The sequence below is a fragment of the Mixophyes fleayi genome, chromosome 9, assembly GCF_038048845.1.
Source record: "Mixophyes fleayi isolate aMixFle1 chromosome 9, aMixFle1.hap1, whole genome shotgun sequence".
NCBI lineage: Eukaryota > Metazoa > Chordata > Amphibia > Anura > Limnodynastidae > Mixophyes > Mixophyes fleayi.
Window position 1 is genome coordinate 105,642,758 of NC_134410.1, and position 20,488 is coordinate 105,663,245.

General features: G+C 40.1%; 1 protein-coding gene across 11 annotated transcripts in view; it reads left to right on the forward strand.

Annotated features, from left to right (window-relative positions):
• Positions 1-20,488, forward strand: part of GAPVD1 (GTPase activating protein and VPS9 domains 1) — a 61,834-nt gene that overhangs the window by 10,245 nt on the left and 31,101 nt on the right. For 7 of the 11 annotated variants that reach the window (XM_075184810.1, XM_075184801.1, XM_075184798.1 and 4 more), the window contains exons 2-9: positions 4,893-5,104; positions 6,790-7,633; positions 8,783-8,869; positions 11,052-11,186; positions 13,381-13,567; positions 15,563-15,643; positions 18,863-19,014; positions 19,807-19,936. In XM_075184810.1, the coding sequence (XP_075040911.1) occupies positions 4,893-5,104; positions 6,790-7,633; positions 8,783-8,869; positions 11,052-11,186; positions 13,381-13,567; positions 15,563-15,643; positions 18,863-19,014; positions 19,807-19,936 (1,828 nt within the window). The remainder of the gene's footprint in view (positions 1-4,892; positions 5,105-6,789; positions 7,634-8,782; positions 8,870-11,051; positions 11,187-13,380; positions 13,568-15,562; positions 15,644-18,862; positions 19,015-19,806; positions 19,937-20,488) is intronic. The other 4 variants (XM_075184806.1, XM_075184808.1, XM_075184807.1 and 1 more) reach the window with 1 other exon arrangement.

A 20,488-nucleotide genomic window follows, 5' to 3' on the forward strand; every position in this document is an offset into this window, starting at 1 on the left:
ATATAGAACTGTATGTTTTAGTTATGTGTTGTCTAATGTGCTATTGGTAAGTGACAACTACTCTTTAAATCTTGTTTTCGACCAGAAAGGAACAGAACAATGAATAAAAACAATAAATGTAAACAACCTGATCAACTGAATGATATAGATTTTAAGGAAGCAGGATGCCCGGGGACTCACAAGAGAGCAACCTTTTTGAGGCCTGGTTTATGAAAGATATATCATCCAAAACAGATTATTCAGTTTTTGGGTAGAGTTTAGTCATTAAACAAAACATTTGAATGAACCTAATTTTTTTTTTATTTTTTTTTAAAAAGGGGATAATGTGCCAGGGAATATATGTAACTTTGTTTTCTGTCACTGTTCACTAAAACCAGCTGGTACAAGCTGTTCTGAACATTGAACCTTTATTCTATGCATGTTTGCAGTTATACCATTATGGGAATTGTCATATTGTAACCTTGGCAGAGGCAAATTTATATATCCCCTCCCTAACGTTTCCAATGAGTAAATGTCTTACCTGACTGTGACATATACAAAACAGCCCTGCAAACATCGAAATGTCAACTACCAGTCAATAAATAGCGAGGTTTTAAGTCTTTCTGTGCAGCTGGTCACCCCCGACATGATCACGACACCTGAAAAGGATCCATGTAACTTTAAACTCAACTAAAACCACCTGTGAGTGGATGGGCTTACTCTTCCATCCTGCTGGGGAGGAAGGGGGACTGGATTACAGTTTTTATCTTAGGTTTTCTCTAACCATCAGTATTGACTCAGGATAGTAGATTCACCATAGGACAGCCAGGAGGTGGCTTTCAGTACTAGGTCTTAGCTGTATTAATATTCCCTTTTCTGTCCTGTGTACTTGCTTTGTACTAGAGTTTAATCCTGCTAATGCAACTCACAGGATTGACCACCACAAAAAAAAAATAAAAAAAATTCAACAAATCAAAACCCTTCTTTTAAAAAGCCATTTGACCTCTGTTTGTGTGCTGGTGGTATGTGGTGATGGTATGGAAAATAGATTGTAAGCTCTGGTGGAGCAGGTACTGCTGTGTCTAAATACAGTTATCTGATTGTTCAGAGTTGTTTACTCTTATAAAGAGAAAACATATAGTAGTCTCTCCATATATGTGAAAGTAGTATATGATATCCTTTTATATAACTAACACTGTATTTTATGCTGTGTATATATATCTCCACTTTGGTCGTGACACCTTAAAATGTACACTACATTATTACTGATATTTCCTTGTTACTTAAATGGAACTTAGAATGCAAAAGTCCTGCATTAGAAAGTAGCTAATGCAAGGCATTCTCATTGCCTCTGTAACAGTAAAAGGTCAATTGTAAATCTGCGGATGCATACATGTTTTGGCTGTACGTTGAAGGTTTGCTGACCGCACGCATCTTGCATCCATAACTCTTGGTGACCTTGATGGTTGTTAACCCAAGGCTGGACAAAGCATATTCTCACTCCTGTGATCACCCGCACTAGAAACTGAGCTGTTGGTAACAACCCCCTTTTTAGTGTATTTGCTGGGAACCATTAAACTGGTTACTGGTGTTTCGAGTTCCTTAGCACAATGTTATAATGTACTTTACTATTACAGCGGCCAAGCTTATTCCTGTGGGAAAGGCCATTCAGGACATCACCTGGTTAACACCAATAACCAATTTTAATGGTTTCTGACAAATGCAGTGGGAGAGCTTCAGTACTATAATGTTAGAGGCACAGGCTGCTATATAATGTATAATTAATACAATTATATTCTATTAAGTTTAATGCTATGTATGGAATTGCTGACTTTTAACTTCTGGCCTTGGAGTATATCATCCAGTCCTATGTTAATCTATGCAGTTGAAGCGGCTGCCGTTTTAATGTCTCAATGTTTGGTAGCGCAAAACGTCTTCATTTATGGAACCTTTTCCTGCCTTCACGTATGTGCTTGTATGTCACTGGCAAACTACATAGAAATGGATCAGGAGGAATGTTATATATTCAGGTAATGTGTCTGAAGGCTGCAGCATACAGGCTGGCAACCTCTGTTGGCTTTAAGCCTAAAGGCAATTTAAATGCTTTCTTCACAAAAATACATTAAATACATATACACCATTTTTTTCTCGCAGGATTTGAATACACATATTCAATAGTGTTAAAGGTCCTTGTGGACTCTGAATTTTACAGACCGGCTAAGGTTCATGAGAGGATGCGGTTGAGGTGGAAATGAGTAAAATAAAGTGTTAAGTTTCAGTTTCTGCATGGTAACCAGATTTAGGAACATGAAACAAGTCTATGTGCGTGTGAAGGTTGTCCTTTTACAGTTGTGTAACACAAATATTGGAATAACACATAAAGGAACATGTTAAAGGAAAGGAGGGGAGAGCATTAAACACACCAAAAAAATTTGACGGTATACTTCAGAGAGAACATTCTAACTGTTTATCTAAAGAAGATGTGACTGCAGTGGTGAGCAGTGCTATGAGGGAGGTAATATACAGAACTACAACTAATATTAGGCACCTATGTGAATTACATTGTGCTTTCTCAGAGGAGCTCCTAGAATAGTTTGTGTGCAAACCTAAGGATTATTGCATGCAACTTTTTGCTCCTTGGGCTAGTGTGCTCATATGATCACCTATGTGATCCCTATTCTCGCAGGAAATATGCACCATGAGTTAATTGGTAACAACGTGCAGATGTACATTAGCACACAGCGTTCAAACATTTCTGAACAGATTTGTGATTGGTTGCTATGGGTTACTGCAAATCTGAACTGTTATTATACAGCCCTCACTACGGACCTCATTTAGAGCAGCTCATAACAGAGGATATGTCATCATTCCCATCAATCACTTCCCTGTTAGAGCTTTATGGTCTAAGTTCTCTACCAGACAAATGCACGCACTCTTGCCAGAAGCCCAGTAACCTACCAGTGTATAAATCCAGCTAGATGATGCAATTTTCCACCTTTGTAAAACCAGGTTTTGCTACAGGGTGAGGGCAACTTTAAAATGTGCTGATAGATGTACTGCACAGAGCATGTCCCAGCGCAACTCAAACTCTAAATCAGTGTTGAAGCTGCACCGTATTTGTGTACTACATGCAAAATCGGGCAGCTTTTTTTTTTTTTCCCCTTATGCAAATATAAAATGTATTTCCACCCCTTGCATTGTCTCATGGTTTGCCAGGTGCAAATATGCACAATGGATTTGCTCCTAATTCTAAATGAGCCGCCAGAATAGTTAATAATAATGAATCGCCTTTATAGGGTGCCACATGAGGTCCGCAGTGCCGTACAGAGGGAAAACAACAAGACAGTACATGATATACAAATAACACTACAACTCTCAACACAGCTATTGGGGTGCAAGGGGTATAGTCAGTGCAGGCTGAAACCTCTGCCCATTAGCAAGGGTGCAACTAACAGGTTTAGAGCCACTGAAAGATGTGCAAAGACAATGGAGGAATGGAGTCAATGGGAGGAGGTCTACAGTGCAGCTGGTGATCCAAAGTTATAGGTAATGAGAACAGAAGGGAAGAGGGCCCTGCTCACTAGAGCTTACAATCTAAAGGGAAAGGGGCAGACAAATGGTTGACACATGGTGGTGAGAGTAGTTGTGAGGGTATAATGATTGTCTACCAATAGTATACTTTTATCTAGACTGAGAATAAGTAACAACATATAGGTCTATGCAAAATAACATTAAAAGGAAAAAATAAAGTTGGTCAAGGAGAGCCTGGGATAGAATTGATTAATAACGGAGCATTATCAATATATTTTTTAGAAATTTAGTTTTCAATGTAAATATTCTAAATACACTTTTTGAACACTAAATTACAGACAGGGTCCGTGTCCATAAACAACCACCCTCACTGCTCAACCCAAACACACACATGTAATATGTAGGCGTTTATTAGAACCAAAGATATTTAAGACCAGTGCTAGAGGTTTTCCAATCTTATAATCTCCTGCATGTTGATGCGCATTGCAGGAAACCTTATGTTGCCTGAAATCTAAGATATCTTTACTCCAGTCATGATTGGTGTAGGACCTTCTTCCTATTATGTTTGTGAATGTCACAAGATGCTTTTCCAAACTGGAGATATTTGTGACTTAGGGGTTGTGTTCCTTTAATTACACCCTTCCTGTGGAATTTGCAGAAATTGAACACAAATACAGTACTTATTTTGCTCTGCACAAAGTCGTCTTTGTCAGAGGATTGCACAATTTATGCTAAAACGCTTTATTTTCTTGGAAGATTTCTTCATGCTGTGAAGAAAGGGGGGGACTGCACATTGAAACTTTTGTGCTGGTCCGAAACTCCAGTGTTTGCCTTTTAATGTTAGTAAGCTGCAGGTTCTTTTATTTTTGTAGTTCTGTTAATGCAGCCTTTTGATCATGTGAAGACAGCCTTGCAATATTTACTGATATCTTCTTGCCATACACTGTTTAACATTTCAGCAATTTCTTTTTCTGTGACAAGCAAGCACCTGTTAAACTACATCGTTCACAATGCTTTACTTGCCAGCCTTAGTGATTATAGTTTCTAATGACATCTTTTCGCCGAATGCACAAGCTTGGAGCAGAAAGACAGTTCTTTCATTTATTGATATTCCATACAAGTGACATCAACAGAAACATCAAATGTCTATTTTTTTCTAGTTGGACAAATACAAGTACTTGTATACCTGGCACGTTGGGATATATTATTATATCAAAAGTTCCAAACTGATATTGCGAGCTTGCTCAGTCTTATATTATACCCCAAGTCTTTACCCACTGAGCCACATGTTTCCTTTGGAATTTATATCGGTACTTCGTTTCGTAGCTGGTAATGTTTATGCTGATGACTAATTGACTCTTGATCTTATAACTACATTATAGGTCCAGCGGTTCTCATCGTGTCCCAAAATGGTGAAGCCGGAAATCCACACCCTTGCCCGTCACCTCAAGCAGGAGCGTCTCTACGTTAACTCGGAAAAACAGCTCATCCAGAGGCTGAATGCTGATGTGTTAAAGACCGCAGAAAGGTTGTACCGTACGTCCTGGATTTCCAAACAGCAGAAAATAAATTTGGACAGACTAATTCTAACCAGGTACAACATCTCCAGTAAAAGATACTGTTATAAATTAGACTTTCTGATTCAAGAGGTCTGTCCGCCTGTGATAGTTAACTCGAAATATCAGTGTGGTGTGTTCTGTCTTTCCAATAATTTTCAATAACTGATGTTTCTTACGGGAATCATCATTTCAATCAGCAAATAACATTCAAGCAGTTCAAATCATGGGGGGAAAATAAATGTAAAATGCTCCCCAGGTGTTTGATTGCAAACAGTATCTTTTCTAACTCATGAGTGTAATCTTCCACGTGTCTCGTTCTGTCAATCATTTTTTTACCTAAAGTTGGATCACTAATTGTTTTGTACTCAGATGACATAGGCAGCTTACACAAAGTTTTGGAGTGTTATCTTTCTTTTACAAGTATTAGAGACAGAGGCACCAGGGTCATTACACAGTAATATATTCTTAGCTACTACATAAACCGTTGCTCAGTTATTTTATTAATGAAAGGCACTAAGGAAGTGAAAGCAATGCTTTTAGTAGCTATATGGGCTGAAGATTTATGTTGTTATCTTGGATATGTCTTAGTAATTGATACTTAATGATGAATAGGGATTGTCATGCCCTAAAGCCTGTAAGTGGCACATTATCTGAGCATTATTTGTTGGTGTGTCTTACATTACTGTGGACCTTTTCTGCATCGGTTGGGATGGGAGCTGAACCCGAGCGATATTTTTTGTCCATTGTCTTTTTCCGGGTAAATATGTACTACCAATGTGATACTTATTAGTAAAAGAATACACAGGCAACATGAGGTTACCAAGCTTATGGTATTAAGCCAAGGTTTTTGCAAATAATATTAACGTAAGTGATGAGAATTGGTGTTCCTACTGCCGTCTTACAACATTGCCCCATCCCTGCCAATCTCTGCTGTTTGTTGTTCACAACTTATGATAAACACTAGCAACAGTGTGTTTTCTGCTTTCTACAGGCGATTTCAGAAAGTCTTATTTCATGTATTGGTGCTTATTCCAGTAATTTGTAGTTCCCAGCATAATAGTTTTCTTTACGCAAAATTGTCTTTGAATTATGTTTCTGTTTAAAGCTAGAGTTTCCCACATCCGTATATGCGATATTAATAGGGGTTTCTTGCTTGGCAGCTCAGTTACACAGTTTGGAAGTTAGAATTGTGTTCAGTAAGGCTGGTGGTGTAGGTCACTGTAGGTCAAGAGTTTGTCGAATCGCATGATTTCACTAAATGCAGTAGTAAATCTGTTTGGTTCTTCATTGTATCCTTTGGTAATGTTAAGCTAGCAGTTTGCCATTTTTTTTTTTAATATGTTTGCTGTGTTGCACTGTTAAGGACATTTTATTTTTACCCTGCTAAAACAAATGTGTACATTATTCACATTTTCAAAGTGCTTATGTTGTATTCATGCATTTGTATTGGTTAAGTACAGAATCATCTAACCTAATGGAGAATGCATTGACTGTACTTATTGCACGTATCCTGATCACTGCTTGTTTTAGTTTTGATCTACAGACAGTTCGATAAGATGCAGTAAATACAGACCCACTTGTGCCTTATAGTGAACACTACTTTGAAGTTCTCCCTACAATGCTCTAGTGGTGAATGTCAAACTGTCAGTTAGTAAATATTCTTAGACAGAAAAAGTGTCATCTGCTGTAAACATTTACAGGTGTACTTATTTCTTCCCAGTGTTGAAGCATCTCCAGCGGAATGCTGTCAACATGCCAAAGTGCTGGAGGACACCCAGTTTGTGGACGGTTACAAACAGCTTGGATTTCAGGAGACTTCATATGGGGAGTTTCTTAATCGTCTTCGGGAAAACCCCCGACTAATTGCGTCTTGCCTTGTGGCTGGTGAAAAGCTCAACCAGGAAAATGCTCAGAGTGTCATTCACACGGTGTTTACCTCTCTATATGGAAACTGTATCATGCAAGAAGACGAGAGCTATTTGCTTCAGGTGTTACGCTACCTGATAGAGTTCGAGTTGAAGGAAAATGATAACCCTCGCAGGCTGCTTCGGCGAGGAACTTGTGCCTTTAGCATTATCTTCAAACTTTTCTCTGAGGGACTCTTCTCGGCCAAGCTCTTCCTCACCGCGACCCTACATGAGCCCATCATGCAGCTGCTGGTTGAAGATGAGGATCATCTGGAGACGGATCCAAGCAAGCTTATTGAGCGCTTCTCTTTAGCTCAGCAAGAAAAGTTATTTGGGGAGAAGGGCAGCGAGCGATTCAGGCAGAAGGTCCAGGAAATGGTAGAGTCAAATGAAGCTAAGCTGGTTACGCTTGTTAACAAATTTATTGGCTATTTAAAGCAGAATACCTACTGCTTTCCACACAGCCTGCGATGGATTGTATCCCAAATGTACAAAACTCTTTCCTGTGTGGAGGGCCTAGACGTTGGTGAAGTGAGGTCTATGTGCACTGACCTTCTGCTGACTTGTTTTATCTGCCCAGCAATAGTGAATCCAGAGCAGTATGGGATTATCTCAGATGCGCCCATCAATGAAGTGGCTCGGTTCAACCTCATGCAGGTAGGGAACATGTTTATGGTTGCACTTAGGTGTGTGGTGGGGGCTTGGTTGGGTCATACTGTTACATTAATATAGCCTGCTTCAGGTTAGAAGCTACTAAAAGGCAGGAATTGTTGCCATGAAGAAAATGTTCAACTTTGTTTGTAGAGATGCTTAGTGAAGGCAGCACATGTTCAGTCTGTGCACCACCTCTGGTACAGTTTGAGTTGTCCCACCAACATTAAGGCATTGTAGGGACCACTACTGTGGAAGAGGGGGGGGCAGCACTACCTAGGGAGGAGGGCTGTATGAAGGAGGATATCTATAATGAATTGACTCTGGTAATACGTCAAGCTGATTACAAAGGATGATGATTCACTAGGCTCATGTTTAATGAACATACAAAGACAATTGTCAGCATTTCTTATGGCTGATGACGATGATACAGTTAAAGGGAACATCAAGCATTGCCTTACCAGCCTGTCTGACATGAACACAAAACACCAATGTACTAATCTCTCATTTCATGGCCACAGCGGGTCTGTGAAATGTCTTAATGGACATTAGGTTTTATTATACACTTTTTTTTGAATTTGGAAGTAAAATCGTTATTGAATTCTGTGAAGTTTATGTTGCATACCTTAGGGCAGGTGCACACAGTGAATACTATGCTATATAGTAGGTCTGCAAAGAGAGGGAGTTCTCCTATATTTATTGAACAAATTTGGTGCATGGTACAACACAGACACAGACTCTTTAGTTTACAATAGAGTACCAGGGTTTGCTTTTTTTTTAACATATGTTATTGGAAACTTTTTCATAAAGGTGCAAACAATTTAATCCAGAATTATTTCATTTAATGCATTTGGAATACTTCTATTTTGATCAGTTTACAGAAATACAGTGGTGGGCTTCACCTGGTCTCTGAAATGGCAATTGCACAGTCCATAATCTGCGTGTTTTGTTTTTTTTGCCCAAACTGTGTAAAGATTTCTGCTAGTCAATGAATCCGTGCAGTTGTTGTTGTTTTGATATTGTCAAAGAAAGCCTTATTTGAAAGGGAGCCGGGATGTGATGGTTTTTGGCAGGAGCCAGTCTAGTCAATGAATACAGCTCTTTTTTAATGGAACAAACCAGGCATTCAGGTCCTTCTCTCTTACTGTGTATTAGGTTGGCCGCCTCTTGCAGCAGTTGGCGCTTACAGGATTCGAGGAAGCAGAGTCACGTAGCAGGAACAATCTCAGTAAATTTGACAAAGTAAGTGGTGTAGTGTATGCACAATGACTGTCGCAGGCACCTTATCTCTGCAGTATGTAGCACTGTCATTTAACATGAATAAAGGAGTTTGCTCCTCACTATTGCATCCTATTTGAAATCTTAGTGTACTACTTGATTAAAAAGTCCAATTTACTATATCTGAATTAAAAAGTCTTTTCAGAAATGTGATTGTCCAGGTTTAAAAATTAAGATTGCCCCATACTTGAACAGTTGTATCTCTATGTGAAGGTTTAACAACCATAATCAAGAGAAATCATTCAATCAAAAGCTAGTTTGTGAAATTATGTCTGATTAAAATTCTAAGTCTAAATTTTCAGACTTGTAATAACAAAGCCGTTATAATGGCAGAGATACTGGCTCTTCCTGTTAGTCAGGATGACAGCTTTTTTTTTTTTTTTTTTTTAACTAATATAAATTTTTATTGGTTGGTTGGCTTTCAGTGCTCATTAATATTGCAGCTTTGGGTCCCTTTTACGTTCTCAGTTTGTATTACCTAATGTCTTTTTCTAATTTACTGTTAAATCTGGGGTTTTTATTGTGAGTTACTGGCATATGATTATATTTATTTATAACTACTTTTTGATCTCACTTTTCTTTGTAAATTTAGTGACACATTACTTAATTTGAAAGATTAACCGCTTAGATTTTTTTTTTCTTTGTGGGATGTTGAACGAAATTATTTTCGAGTTAAACTTTTTACATTTTCTCTCCTTTTCAATACATTGAGCAGAAAAATGACACAAAAGAGTAAATATATACATATATTTGTGTATTATTATTATTTTATTTTTTTTTTAAAAAAGAAAGAAAATAATTGCATCATGCGCAGCTGCAAAAATAAGTTTAGAACATGACGTTACAGAAAACAAATTATACGATGTTGTCAAGTGCACATGGGTTGGGTATCTTTTTAACGATGACCGCAACTTGACAGTAGTATGCCCGACATGAACATTCTGAAGATGACATGCCCGACCGAAGTTTAATTGCGACTGTAAAAAATAATGACGTTTTCTAACAGCGACTGTGCGAGATCCCGGTAAATGATGTTGCAGTAAAACGTGACACCTACTATTACTGCTGTTAAAGGGTTTTACAAGAAAGTGCTGGCTGTACAATGTTTTTTACTTTTTTTACAAACACTTCTACATTGTACAGCCGGCGCTCTCTTGCATACCCATGTCATCTTCGGAATGTTCTAATCGGGCACACTACTGTCGGGGTTGTAGTCATCGTGATAGTGAGTGCCACCGCTGTGCATTCATGCAGCCTCTTGTAATGCTGTAGTATGATCCTACCTGTTAAATATACACTATGGGGGGAAATCAGCTAGTCGTAATGTTCCTCAGAACTTTAAAATTACTAAAAATATATAAGTAAAAGAGGAAAAGAAAAATGGGGTTAACGTCAAACTGGGAAAGGAATGGAGGAATAGTATGTAAGTGAGGCTAGAATCATTCTAAAAAGACTTGCGCATATTACATGTTTTGGGTAATAAAATGAACAGTATGCAAACATATGGAGACCAGCATTCATTTATGTACCTGGATTCAGAGGATTTTTTGAGTATGTTTAGAACATAACTTAAAACCAGATAGTGACTTCTGCTTATTTTTCCTTTTGATTGTTCCGTGGTTTAGTTTCTCCCCAGGATATCCTGGGTTAGTTTTATTGTATTACTGTCAATGCACAGTTTTCTAAAAGTATTATAAGTCAGGAAGACGGAACCTGGGATCTGACTCAAAAAGAGGAATAAGAAGTTCTGCAGGGTTCTAGGTCTCAGGGACTATGTTGCAGCATACAGTAGTGTAACTATTGCTATTCTCATCTCTAAGGATAATGTACAATCCCCAATAAGCTGGTTCCAGGTTGAGCACTAGTTGTAGAGATTTGCCCTGTTGCCTGTACATTTCATACCTGCTGATGATGGCACAATGAGCTGTGGGTGGGCATTTCTATAGAAAGTGCTCACCCCAAAGACAGTGATTTCAGGTAATATAGATACATTCTACTAGAGATTGTACCAAGCAAGCCATTACATATTAACAGCAGGTTCTATATAGCAAATAGTTGCAGTGTGTGTGCTAAATTTGCTTAGGAAAAATAATGACGGCGGTGCTGGTGTTTTAGTGTAGATTTATCTTTTCTTCTTTCTCCATAGGGCTGTGTCGCTGCCTTTCTGGATGTGGTTATCGGAGGCCGAGCAGTAGAAACTCCCCCGTTATCCTCTGTGAATCTGCTGGAAGGGTTAAGTCGCACTGTGGTGTACATGACTTACAGCCAGCTGGTCAATTTGGTATGTGTCCAAATGTTGTTCTGCAGCTATCTACAAGACAAGCTTTTATTTAGCAAGGAAATATGCTTACGTCAAAGTGTACACTTTCATCATGACCGTCTCTTTCAAAGTACGTGGGGAAAGTGTCAGACAGTTTCATTTTTTAGATAGGCCATTGTCATTTTAACATGCAATGCCAGGCGCGGCTGTGTAATATAATGTGCGTTATATTTTTATTTTGATATGAAGGTCCATTCATGCATGGTAACAGAGAATCATGAGCTAGCTAGGCATCGGCCAATCCTGCCGCTCTTCATGAGCACCAGGTTTTGTTTCCAGTTTGCCGTTCGGCATGCGCACCGAGCAGGAGGATTCGTTTCTAGTCTGCAGCTCTGCATGAGCACCGAGCAACAGGATCAGTTTCTAGTCTGCAGCTCTGCATGAGCACCGAGCAACAGGATCAGTTTCTAGTCTGCCGTTCTGCATGAGCACCGAGCAACAGGATCAGTTTCTAGTCTGCCGTTCTGCATGAGCACCGAGCAACAGGATCAGTTTCTAGTTTGCCGTTCTGCATGAGAACCGAGCAACAGGATCAGTTTCCAGTTTGCCGTTCGGCATGAGCACCGAGCAACAGGATCAGTTTCCAGTTTGCCGTTCTGCATGAGCACCGAGCAACAGGATCAGTTTCCAGTTTGCCGCTCTGCATTAGCACCGAGCAACAGGATCCGTTTCTAGTCTGCCGTTCTGCATGAGCACCGAGCAACAGGATCCGTTTCTAGTCTGCCGTTCTGCATGAGCACCGAGCAACAGGATCAGTTTCTAGTTTGCCGTTCTGCATGAGCACCGAGCAACAGGATCAGTTTCCAGTTTGCCGTTCGGCATGAGCACCGAGCAACAGGATCAGTTTCCAGTTTGCCGTTCTGCATGAGCACCGAGCAACAGGATCAGTTTCCAGTTTGCCGCTCTGCATTAGCACCGAGCAACAGGATCCGTTTCTAGTCTGCCGTTCTGCATGAGCACCGAGCAACAGGATCCGTTTCTAGTCTGCCGTTCTGCATGAGCACCGAGCAACAGGATCAGTTTCTAGTCTGCCGTTCTGCATGAGCACCGAGCAACAGGATCAGTTTCTAGTCTGCTGTTCTGCATGAGCACCGAGAGCCAGGATCAGTTTCCAGTTTGCCGTTCTGCATGAGCACCGAGCAACAGGATCAGTTTCCAGTTTGCCGCTCTGCATGAGCACCGAGCAACAGGATTAGTTTCCAGCTTGCAGCTCGTCATGAGCACCGAGCAACAGGATTAGTTTCCAGTTTTCAGCTTGTCATGAGCACCGAGCAACAGGATCAGTTTCCAGTTTGCCGCTCTGCATGAGCAACGAGCAACAGGATCCGGTTCCAGATTGGTGAAACACAAAGATGACCAAATTGGATGAGGTCGGTCTCTTGGCCGAGCAGCAATACTGAAACCTGTTGGGGCAGGAGAAGACACACGCGCACCAATATTGGTCATCTGTGATCATCTTGAATGCATTTACCTACATAACTGATTACTATTGGCATCACAGTTGCTTTTAGCCCTCATGTGCTGCAATATTGGGCTAATTGCCCAATATAGGTTATATCGCAAATGTGTCGTTGACATTACTTGACAAGCATGTTTATCAGCATATAATTGCACAAAATATTACCTGGTCTGTAGCCAAAATGACCATTGTATTATCGAAAGTGGGCCCAGCTTTTTCCAGCTTGCACCATGCACATAATACCAGCCTGCAGTGTATATATAGTGTATAGCTATGTTTCACTTATTCCGTTCCAACCTCACCTGTACTACACACTGGAAACACTGCATTTACGCTAAGCCACCTATGGGAATCGTATATAAAAGTCATTGTTATAAAATTTCCTGTTGCCAAAGCTACTCTTGTATTGGGAATTACATTATTGGAATTTTGGCAAACATGGAAGTTTGGTGCTAGCTGCAGTCTTGACTGTAACTGCTGGTATCTGCTGCTTTTGTTACTGGCTGCTGTCTGAGTAAGGTGGGACAGACTTGGGGTGTTTTGGTTGCACTTTTCAGGTGCCATTGTGGCCTTATTATTGGTATTTGTCCAAACCTGAAGTACATGTTCAAATATGGTTGCTCCTTTGTGACAGTAGTAAAATTTAATAAAATGAATTCAGTAGCAGTTTTAATGGCGATTGTGGTTGTCTTACAGCTGGGATTCCTGCGCAGTGTCATCTCTGGGGATCAGCTGCGTGAAGAGGACCGAATGGCTCTAGAAAACCTTCTGGCTACAGTGCCACAAAATAAGCCAGGCAAAAATAACCATGACAACACTTACAGCACCCCTCAGCTCTCCCCTGCTACCACACCGGCCTGCAAAAAGAACAGACTGCCCATAGGTGAGAGAGACGACATTACCGCAGTATAGCCATTTAACAATTGGTGTTTTATTAGTCCATGGGTCTGTGAAGGATAACACAAACACACCTGATACATCCAATTAATACCTAGTTTGTTGCATTTTACTGGGGCTAGGACTTAATATGTTGGGATTCATAAATTTGTTTTGATTCAGTCATTTCTAAGTGGAGCATTTTTGTTAAATCTTCTGTCATCTTGTTCCTATGGAGTGTGGACCAAACACAATTCACCCACAAATCAGAGGTTGGCTACATGCTTCAGGGTGGGCAGCTCATTGATGGATTGCTTAACTAAACTAGAACTCATTTGCAAGTGGTTGGCATAGTGTTAATCATGGCATCAGTGTAACAGTTATGCCATGCCAAATAACATTTTTTTAAGTGTATGCAACATTGTTTTTTTTTTTTAGTTTTTTTAATTGAAACTGAGCTTTTGTTTTGTAAAAATGTATTCAGTTCTGCTAAACAAGAAAAGTATGCCTCTGTATATATGTTATTGTATCTAATACTTTCATATCCTCTTTCTCGGGCTCTCATAGCTTAATATTTAGTATCGTTTATTTATAAGGTTCCACAAGGCTTCCGCAGCGCCATAAATAGGTGATTAGAACATACAACAACTTCAGGATTACATAAGTACATACAAATAAGAATAATGGGTACAAATAAGCAGAATAATAAATGCATGGATATTATTAACAGAACATATCGCATTTCATACAAAAACAAGACAGGGACAAGAGAAGAGAGCAAAGAGTGGTGGAACATGGGGTACAGCCAGGAGGTATTGGGTACAGGACTCTGCCCGTGAGAGCTTACATTCTAAAAGAGCGTAATAAGAGATAATAGGAGGAGAATATCTTATACTGTTCTCTCTGGCTCTGTCCCAACACATTTGTTAAACGTTGTTGACACAGATTCTGAGTTTGACATAACAAAGTACCATAACAAATAACAATTCTGGAACCTTACCGCAAATTAATAAAAAACAAAAATTATTGCATATTTAAAAAGTATTCCTAGATCACACCAGGTGGGAAAAGGATGGTGGACGAATTCCAAATATGTCTCTCTCTTCCTGTATTCTAATATATTGCAGTATAGTTTCAGTAACTATATGCTTCGAGGGATCAAGGAGTTATGAAAGCATTGTTTAGTAAGGGTGTCCTAAGATCTCATTATAGGATAGTATAGATTTATTTTATACAAATGAGCCTTGCACCCTGTAATATTACAAAATTATTCATCCTTTACTTTCTTTGATATGCTTTCTTTAAATTAAACTCTTATCTTTTCTCTGTGTGTGTAATACAAGATGTACTTTTTAAAACAAAGAAAGCGTGACTGTTTATCACATTGTTGAATTATTTAACCGCCCTCTGATAAGCGGTGCTAGTCTATACCCTGACTGCAAACACACCGACAACAAACATCCCGACATAAAGACAACAAATGTAAAGTCCCCGACAGTGTTGTAATTCAGTAAAGGTTGAAAAACAGACCTTCAAGAACTGCGACCAATGAACATCCCATGGGTGAAAAATGACGTTGCTTTAAAGAGCGGCACTGACTGTCACTCGTGATATGAAGGTAGTAATTTAAATAGGTACCGCTGGCACAATGTTTTTTTTTTTTACAAACCCTTATACATTGTGCAGGCGGTGCCTATTTAAATTACTACCTTCATATCACGAGTGACGGTCAGTGCCGCACTTTAAAGCGACGTCATTTTTCACCCATGGGATGTTCATTGGTCGCGGTTCTTGAAGGTCTGTTATTCAACGTGTCAGAATTACAACACTGTCGGGGACTTTACATTCGTTGTCTTTATGTCGGGATGTTTGTTGTCGGTAATAACACCGCTGATATGATCCTGATTTTTCTCCATTGAGGGGTATTATTGCCCGTGAAATGTTGAGTGAATAATCTAATGTCATTTTTTTCTTTATAACTGTGGGCTAACTAACTCCCCAGGGCAGCAGCTTGCAGCTATGACCGTCTGGGACACGTCTGCATCGAATCTCTCAGCTCATATAAACCTGGTGACCCCTTTTGGTGTGTAGCTGGGATGTATTTCTGTCGTGAGGAGAGGCTGGGCCATTATGGGGTGTGACTAAGCTTGGTAGAAAAGCCTTCATGGTCTAGTTGACTGCATAAACCATACCCAGATGCCAATTGGCTGCCAATGTGGGCATCCCCCTGCCATAGACGGCAGATGGTACTAATTGTGATACACTATCAGTAAGGCAGTGCTATGTGATCTGTTAATCAGTTTACTGATGTTGTGGCCATCTGCACAACAGTATTCAAGTTGATAAAACCATCTATAATATATATACTGACGATCATAACAAGTAATTGAAGATTCAAATGAGAGTTTTATTTCTTACAAAACTATGTATGAGGGAAATAAAACAAGTTGATGCACATTTCAGTAAAGCATGTAAGCCCTTTAGCCTGAAAAAATGTCCCTTGATATCCCGAGAGGCTGAGAACCTCCTTACCATACAGGAGCAATATTCTCCCCAGCAGCTATTTACTAGCCACCCGGCTCTTGGAGCCCAACAGAGTTCTGTTATAATATAATAAACCCCTGTTTCTCCAACTATAACAGGCACTATGTGAGCACTACAGCCAGCAGTGTGTGTTAGACCACTGACCACCAGTCTGACCAGTCCTGGCAGGTGTGGGCAACAACCTCCAACATTTTTTATTATTATTGAAAAGTATAATATCTGCATCCACCCGGCTGCTTCTTAATGCCACCCGGCTGTCAAAATTGTCTGGTGAGAACACTGAGGAGTCCATAACGAGTCCTTCAGTACAGCAGACACACTGTCAGTCCCATCTTCTGCTATAAAGAGCCATCAGAGACCAGCCAAATATGGGACCTCTGACTTCTACGTTTTACCCTAGGGGGTATTTTACGAAAGGAAGGAATTAACTTTGTGCATGGTTTATTTCAGAGACTACCACCATCTAAAACACTTTGTGGAGGCTAAAAGGAATATAGTGTATGAGCCTTCTCTGCTGTCAAATGACAAAGGTGTCTAATTTTCAAGGTCCATTCAATGTTTTGGACATCGAGAAGTGTCCAGCAAAATATCGGTCCCGTTCAGTTAGTGGGCAGGACTAAAGGGGTTGTATCATACCGAAATGAATATCCGCTTTTGTAGTGTTTGAACCTCTTAATTAAATGTTTTGTGCCTTTTCATCAACATGGTATCGTGTGTCTGGTCTATAATATAGATCACCCACTATGTTTCGCCTCCCCTATTCAGTGATAGGTGCTCGGTTCCTTTTTCCTGATCTGCCTTTCGGCGGTCTCATTAGCATGCTCCTTAGAACCGCCAGCTAGGCTAGGTCCATGTAAGCATTGAGTCATTCTTTGGTCATACAGTAGCTCTTCTTCCTCCTTCCATCACTTACCAGGAAGCCCACTCCTTCCTAAGGTTCATATTCCATGAGCAGTGAGTTTAGGATTTTGTAATTGGTGAAGGGATTAATAGACTCACTTTAATGTGAAAGAGGGGGAAGTATTGTGTGAGTAGCATGTGCTTTCTTCTCTAGGACTATGGCTGCTATTGAGGTTGCTCATAGGTAGAATTTGAAAGAAGTAGTGAGCAGGGGTTTATAAAAGGTCGAAGAGAAAGTCCGTGATAAAAATTACATACAGTCCAGACTCCATGGTGATGAAAAGGTGCATTTAAACAAACGGGGAAGAAAAACAAAACATTTTGGCCCCAGATTATCACATATGCTGTATATGAAAAGAGAGCAATGCATTGAAGGAACACCACCCTCTCCGCACTTGTATGGATGAACCAGACTACACCTAAGGGTGAATCTTTTACCAATATTCAAGTGCGATGCAAACTGGGTCTATTGAATGTTCGTTCAAAACCGACCACCATTAAATAGATGCCTCTGTCTTTCTCACAGAGCTATGTTCAAGCCTTAAGGGCGTGCTAGGCGGAAGGTGCGCCAAGTCGTAACGTACCACAGAGACTGACTTTATCCCCCCACACACTGTCATTTTCTTTGCTTCACCTAATTTAATTTTGGAGATTTTTCCTGGAGACTTTACAGTATAGGTGGCATGTTATTCTCAAGTTATGTTATCTTCCAAAAAATGTGTGGTTGATTCTCCTCTCATGCATTCCTTTGGGACATGCAGGACATTGTTTAGTGACCTTCCTCATAGTGCAAAGACATTTTACCTCAAAAGATGTACAAATGCCTTGTCCAGTTAGTGAAAGCAATTGGATGTCTCAATTTGTTTAAATAAGCTTGGTAGCTATCCAATAACTGCCTCTGTCACCACAGTTGCATCTGGGAGGTGATAGCTAGTTAATACAATACTGCAATAATATTTATAAATGCCGTGAAGACATGCCTGGCAAGCTTCGTTAACATCTGGTTTCTCTCGTCCTCTGCCCATAATCATGGCACCAGACACCAATGTTATTTACTCATCACGTGCATGTCTCCATTTAATGTATAATTTATGTATATATATGCAGGGCTGAACGTTTCAGTGACTCCGTTTTTATTTTATCCGTATGTCTGGTGTTGAAGTGGTTAACTAGCCTTTAGTATATATGCACACCCATATGTATTTTCATTGGATGGCTGTGGTTACAGTTCGTTATATTTTATTTCTTGCATTCATATCGCAACTTGTTTCACATGCTCCGTTCGCAACGTTCCAAATGGTATCTAAAGTGACCTACAGTCCGCTCTGATAAATTGATGGCAGGGTGCAGGCTTACACAGTTTTTAAAGCTGATCGCAAATTAAAGCTGCCTTAATAGCCAGGTTCTTTTTTATCATATATCAGCATGCAAATGTTACATTTTCACTTACATAATGAATTAGTGTTAAAAAACAAAAACAAATGCAACAATTGTTTTAACCCATTGAAGGTACAAAACAAAAGCATGTTTCGGCTGCTTTCATAATGGTAGATAAACTAAATAAAATCTTCCTTTGAGCAAAGCCACAGCTTGTATCTCGCTTAAGGATGCTCAGGAAGTATTTGTTGACTCAAAATATCACTTGAGTAGTGTTTTCCACACTTGTACTGCTGGTACTGTAAAGAATCCTGTCCTATGTGTAGGACTTTGAGAAGTGAACAGAGCGGACTGTTGCTGTAGTGTGTGTTTTGTATTGTGTGCAGTGAAGCTGTGCTCCTCATGCTTTCCACCACTCTTGTCGTCTTGCACAAGTAGCAGATAGAACTAATGCTCTTTTTCTTTCTTTGCCTGAAAACAGTCACGCGCAGTAGGAGCAAAACAAGCCTGCTGGATGCAGAACACGAGGGCTCGCCACAAGATGTCGTTGCTCAAGGGCAACCTGAAGAGGTTCTCGTAATTTCCCTGGGTACAGGGCCTCAACTTACCCCTGGCATGATGTCAGAGAATGAGGTAACTTCCAAACGCCTATTAGATTTTGTGCTCCATTTTTGTTTGCAAATTTCATTACATTCAACCATGAATTTCCAAATTATGCAAGATATTGTGATCTGATTTTTAAGCACTTGGTTGGAGACAAATTGCAGTTCTAACATCAGTTGACTTCATAACTCTGTTGCCTTTGAAATGTCAGCAGGCCATTCAGCCGGCCTGTCCTTTTTTTTTTTTTCCCAATCGCATTATGAAGCCTTTGGGACAAGTTTCTCTAGAGAGTTTTAAAACCAGCTAAATAGTCAGTTACACCCATATAGAAACATATCTGTAAGAAGGTGCAGATGGTAAACACACAGGGATTAGACTGTTATAAAAAGTGCATAATCCTGTCATTGCCACTACAAAGGGAGCTGTCATGTTGTCCAACTTTATTGTATATAATAAAGATTAGGGGACTAAGCAGCACTTATTGACCATTTCACTGCCACGGATGTAAGCGATAAATTCTTGCAGCACTGCTTTTTATTGGCCAAGGGATGTATCCTTTGTGTTGTGATCTATTGAAACTACCAGGTTTATGTGCGTTTACACACTGACCACGGCACCCCCACCATTCTGACTTTATTTCCCACTCTGGGTCTTCTGGTGCCAGGCTGCCACTTTCTGCGTTCAGTTACTGGTTGGCGTCTGAGCTGCACAGCCTCTTCCTAGTCAGTGGGTTTGTTGCATGTTGCATATATTTTACGTCCTGGGGGTGATCCCTGGTAAATCTTCTCCTAGGGCTAACGTATTGAGAATTTGGCTCTACAGGTCATGAACATGCAGCTGGTAGACAGCGGACAAACAGATGTACCCGTGGATGACACTAAGCTTCATGGGAAGCCTGACAAGACCCTGCGCTTCTCACTCTGCAGTGACAACCTAGAAGGCATCTCAGAAGGTGAATGTTTGGGTTTAGGACTGATAGATGTTGCAGGCATCCAGCTATTTATGCTCCACCTTTCTTTATGCCACAGGTCCTCTCACATTATCCAAACACTTCTGAACTTATAAAGTGACTACAATGGATGCTTCCATAGTTGGAAATTAGTTAGTGTCAGGCTCACTAGCAGACCGAAAGCTGCATTGTCTATGGCAGTGGTTCCCAAACTGTGTGCCATGGTGATCTCACAGGGGTGCCGCAGCCAGGGCCGGTGGTAAGCAAGGCGGGGGACTACTTGGTAATAATTTTGGCTTAGGGTTGCCTTGAATAAATTATTGGGGTGCCTCGAAGTGAGAAAGTTTGGGATCCACTGGTCTATGGCATTATGGTCTGGTTTAGCAGCAATATCCCTTGCATTTGTACTACTTTAAATGCATAACTTATTTTATGAAAGAGACATTATATTACCTTGTGTCATTTTCTTATACCATTAGAATTCTTTATACCCCAGCCAGGAATCCCAGCGCATATTGAGCATTCTATTTATTAGCAGTGTTCAGTAAAGTCTGA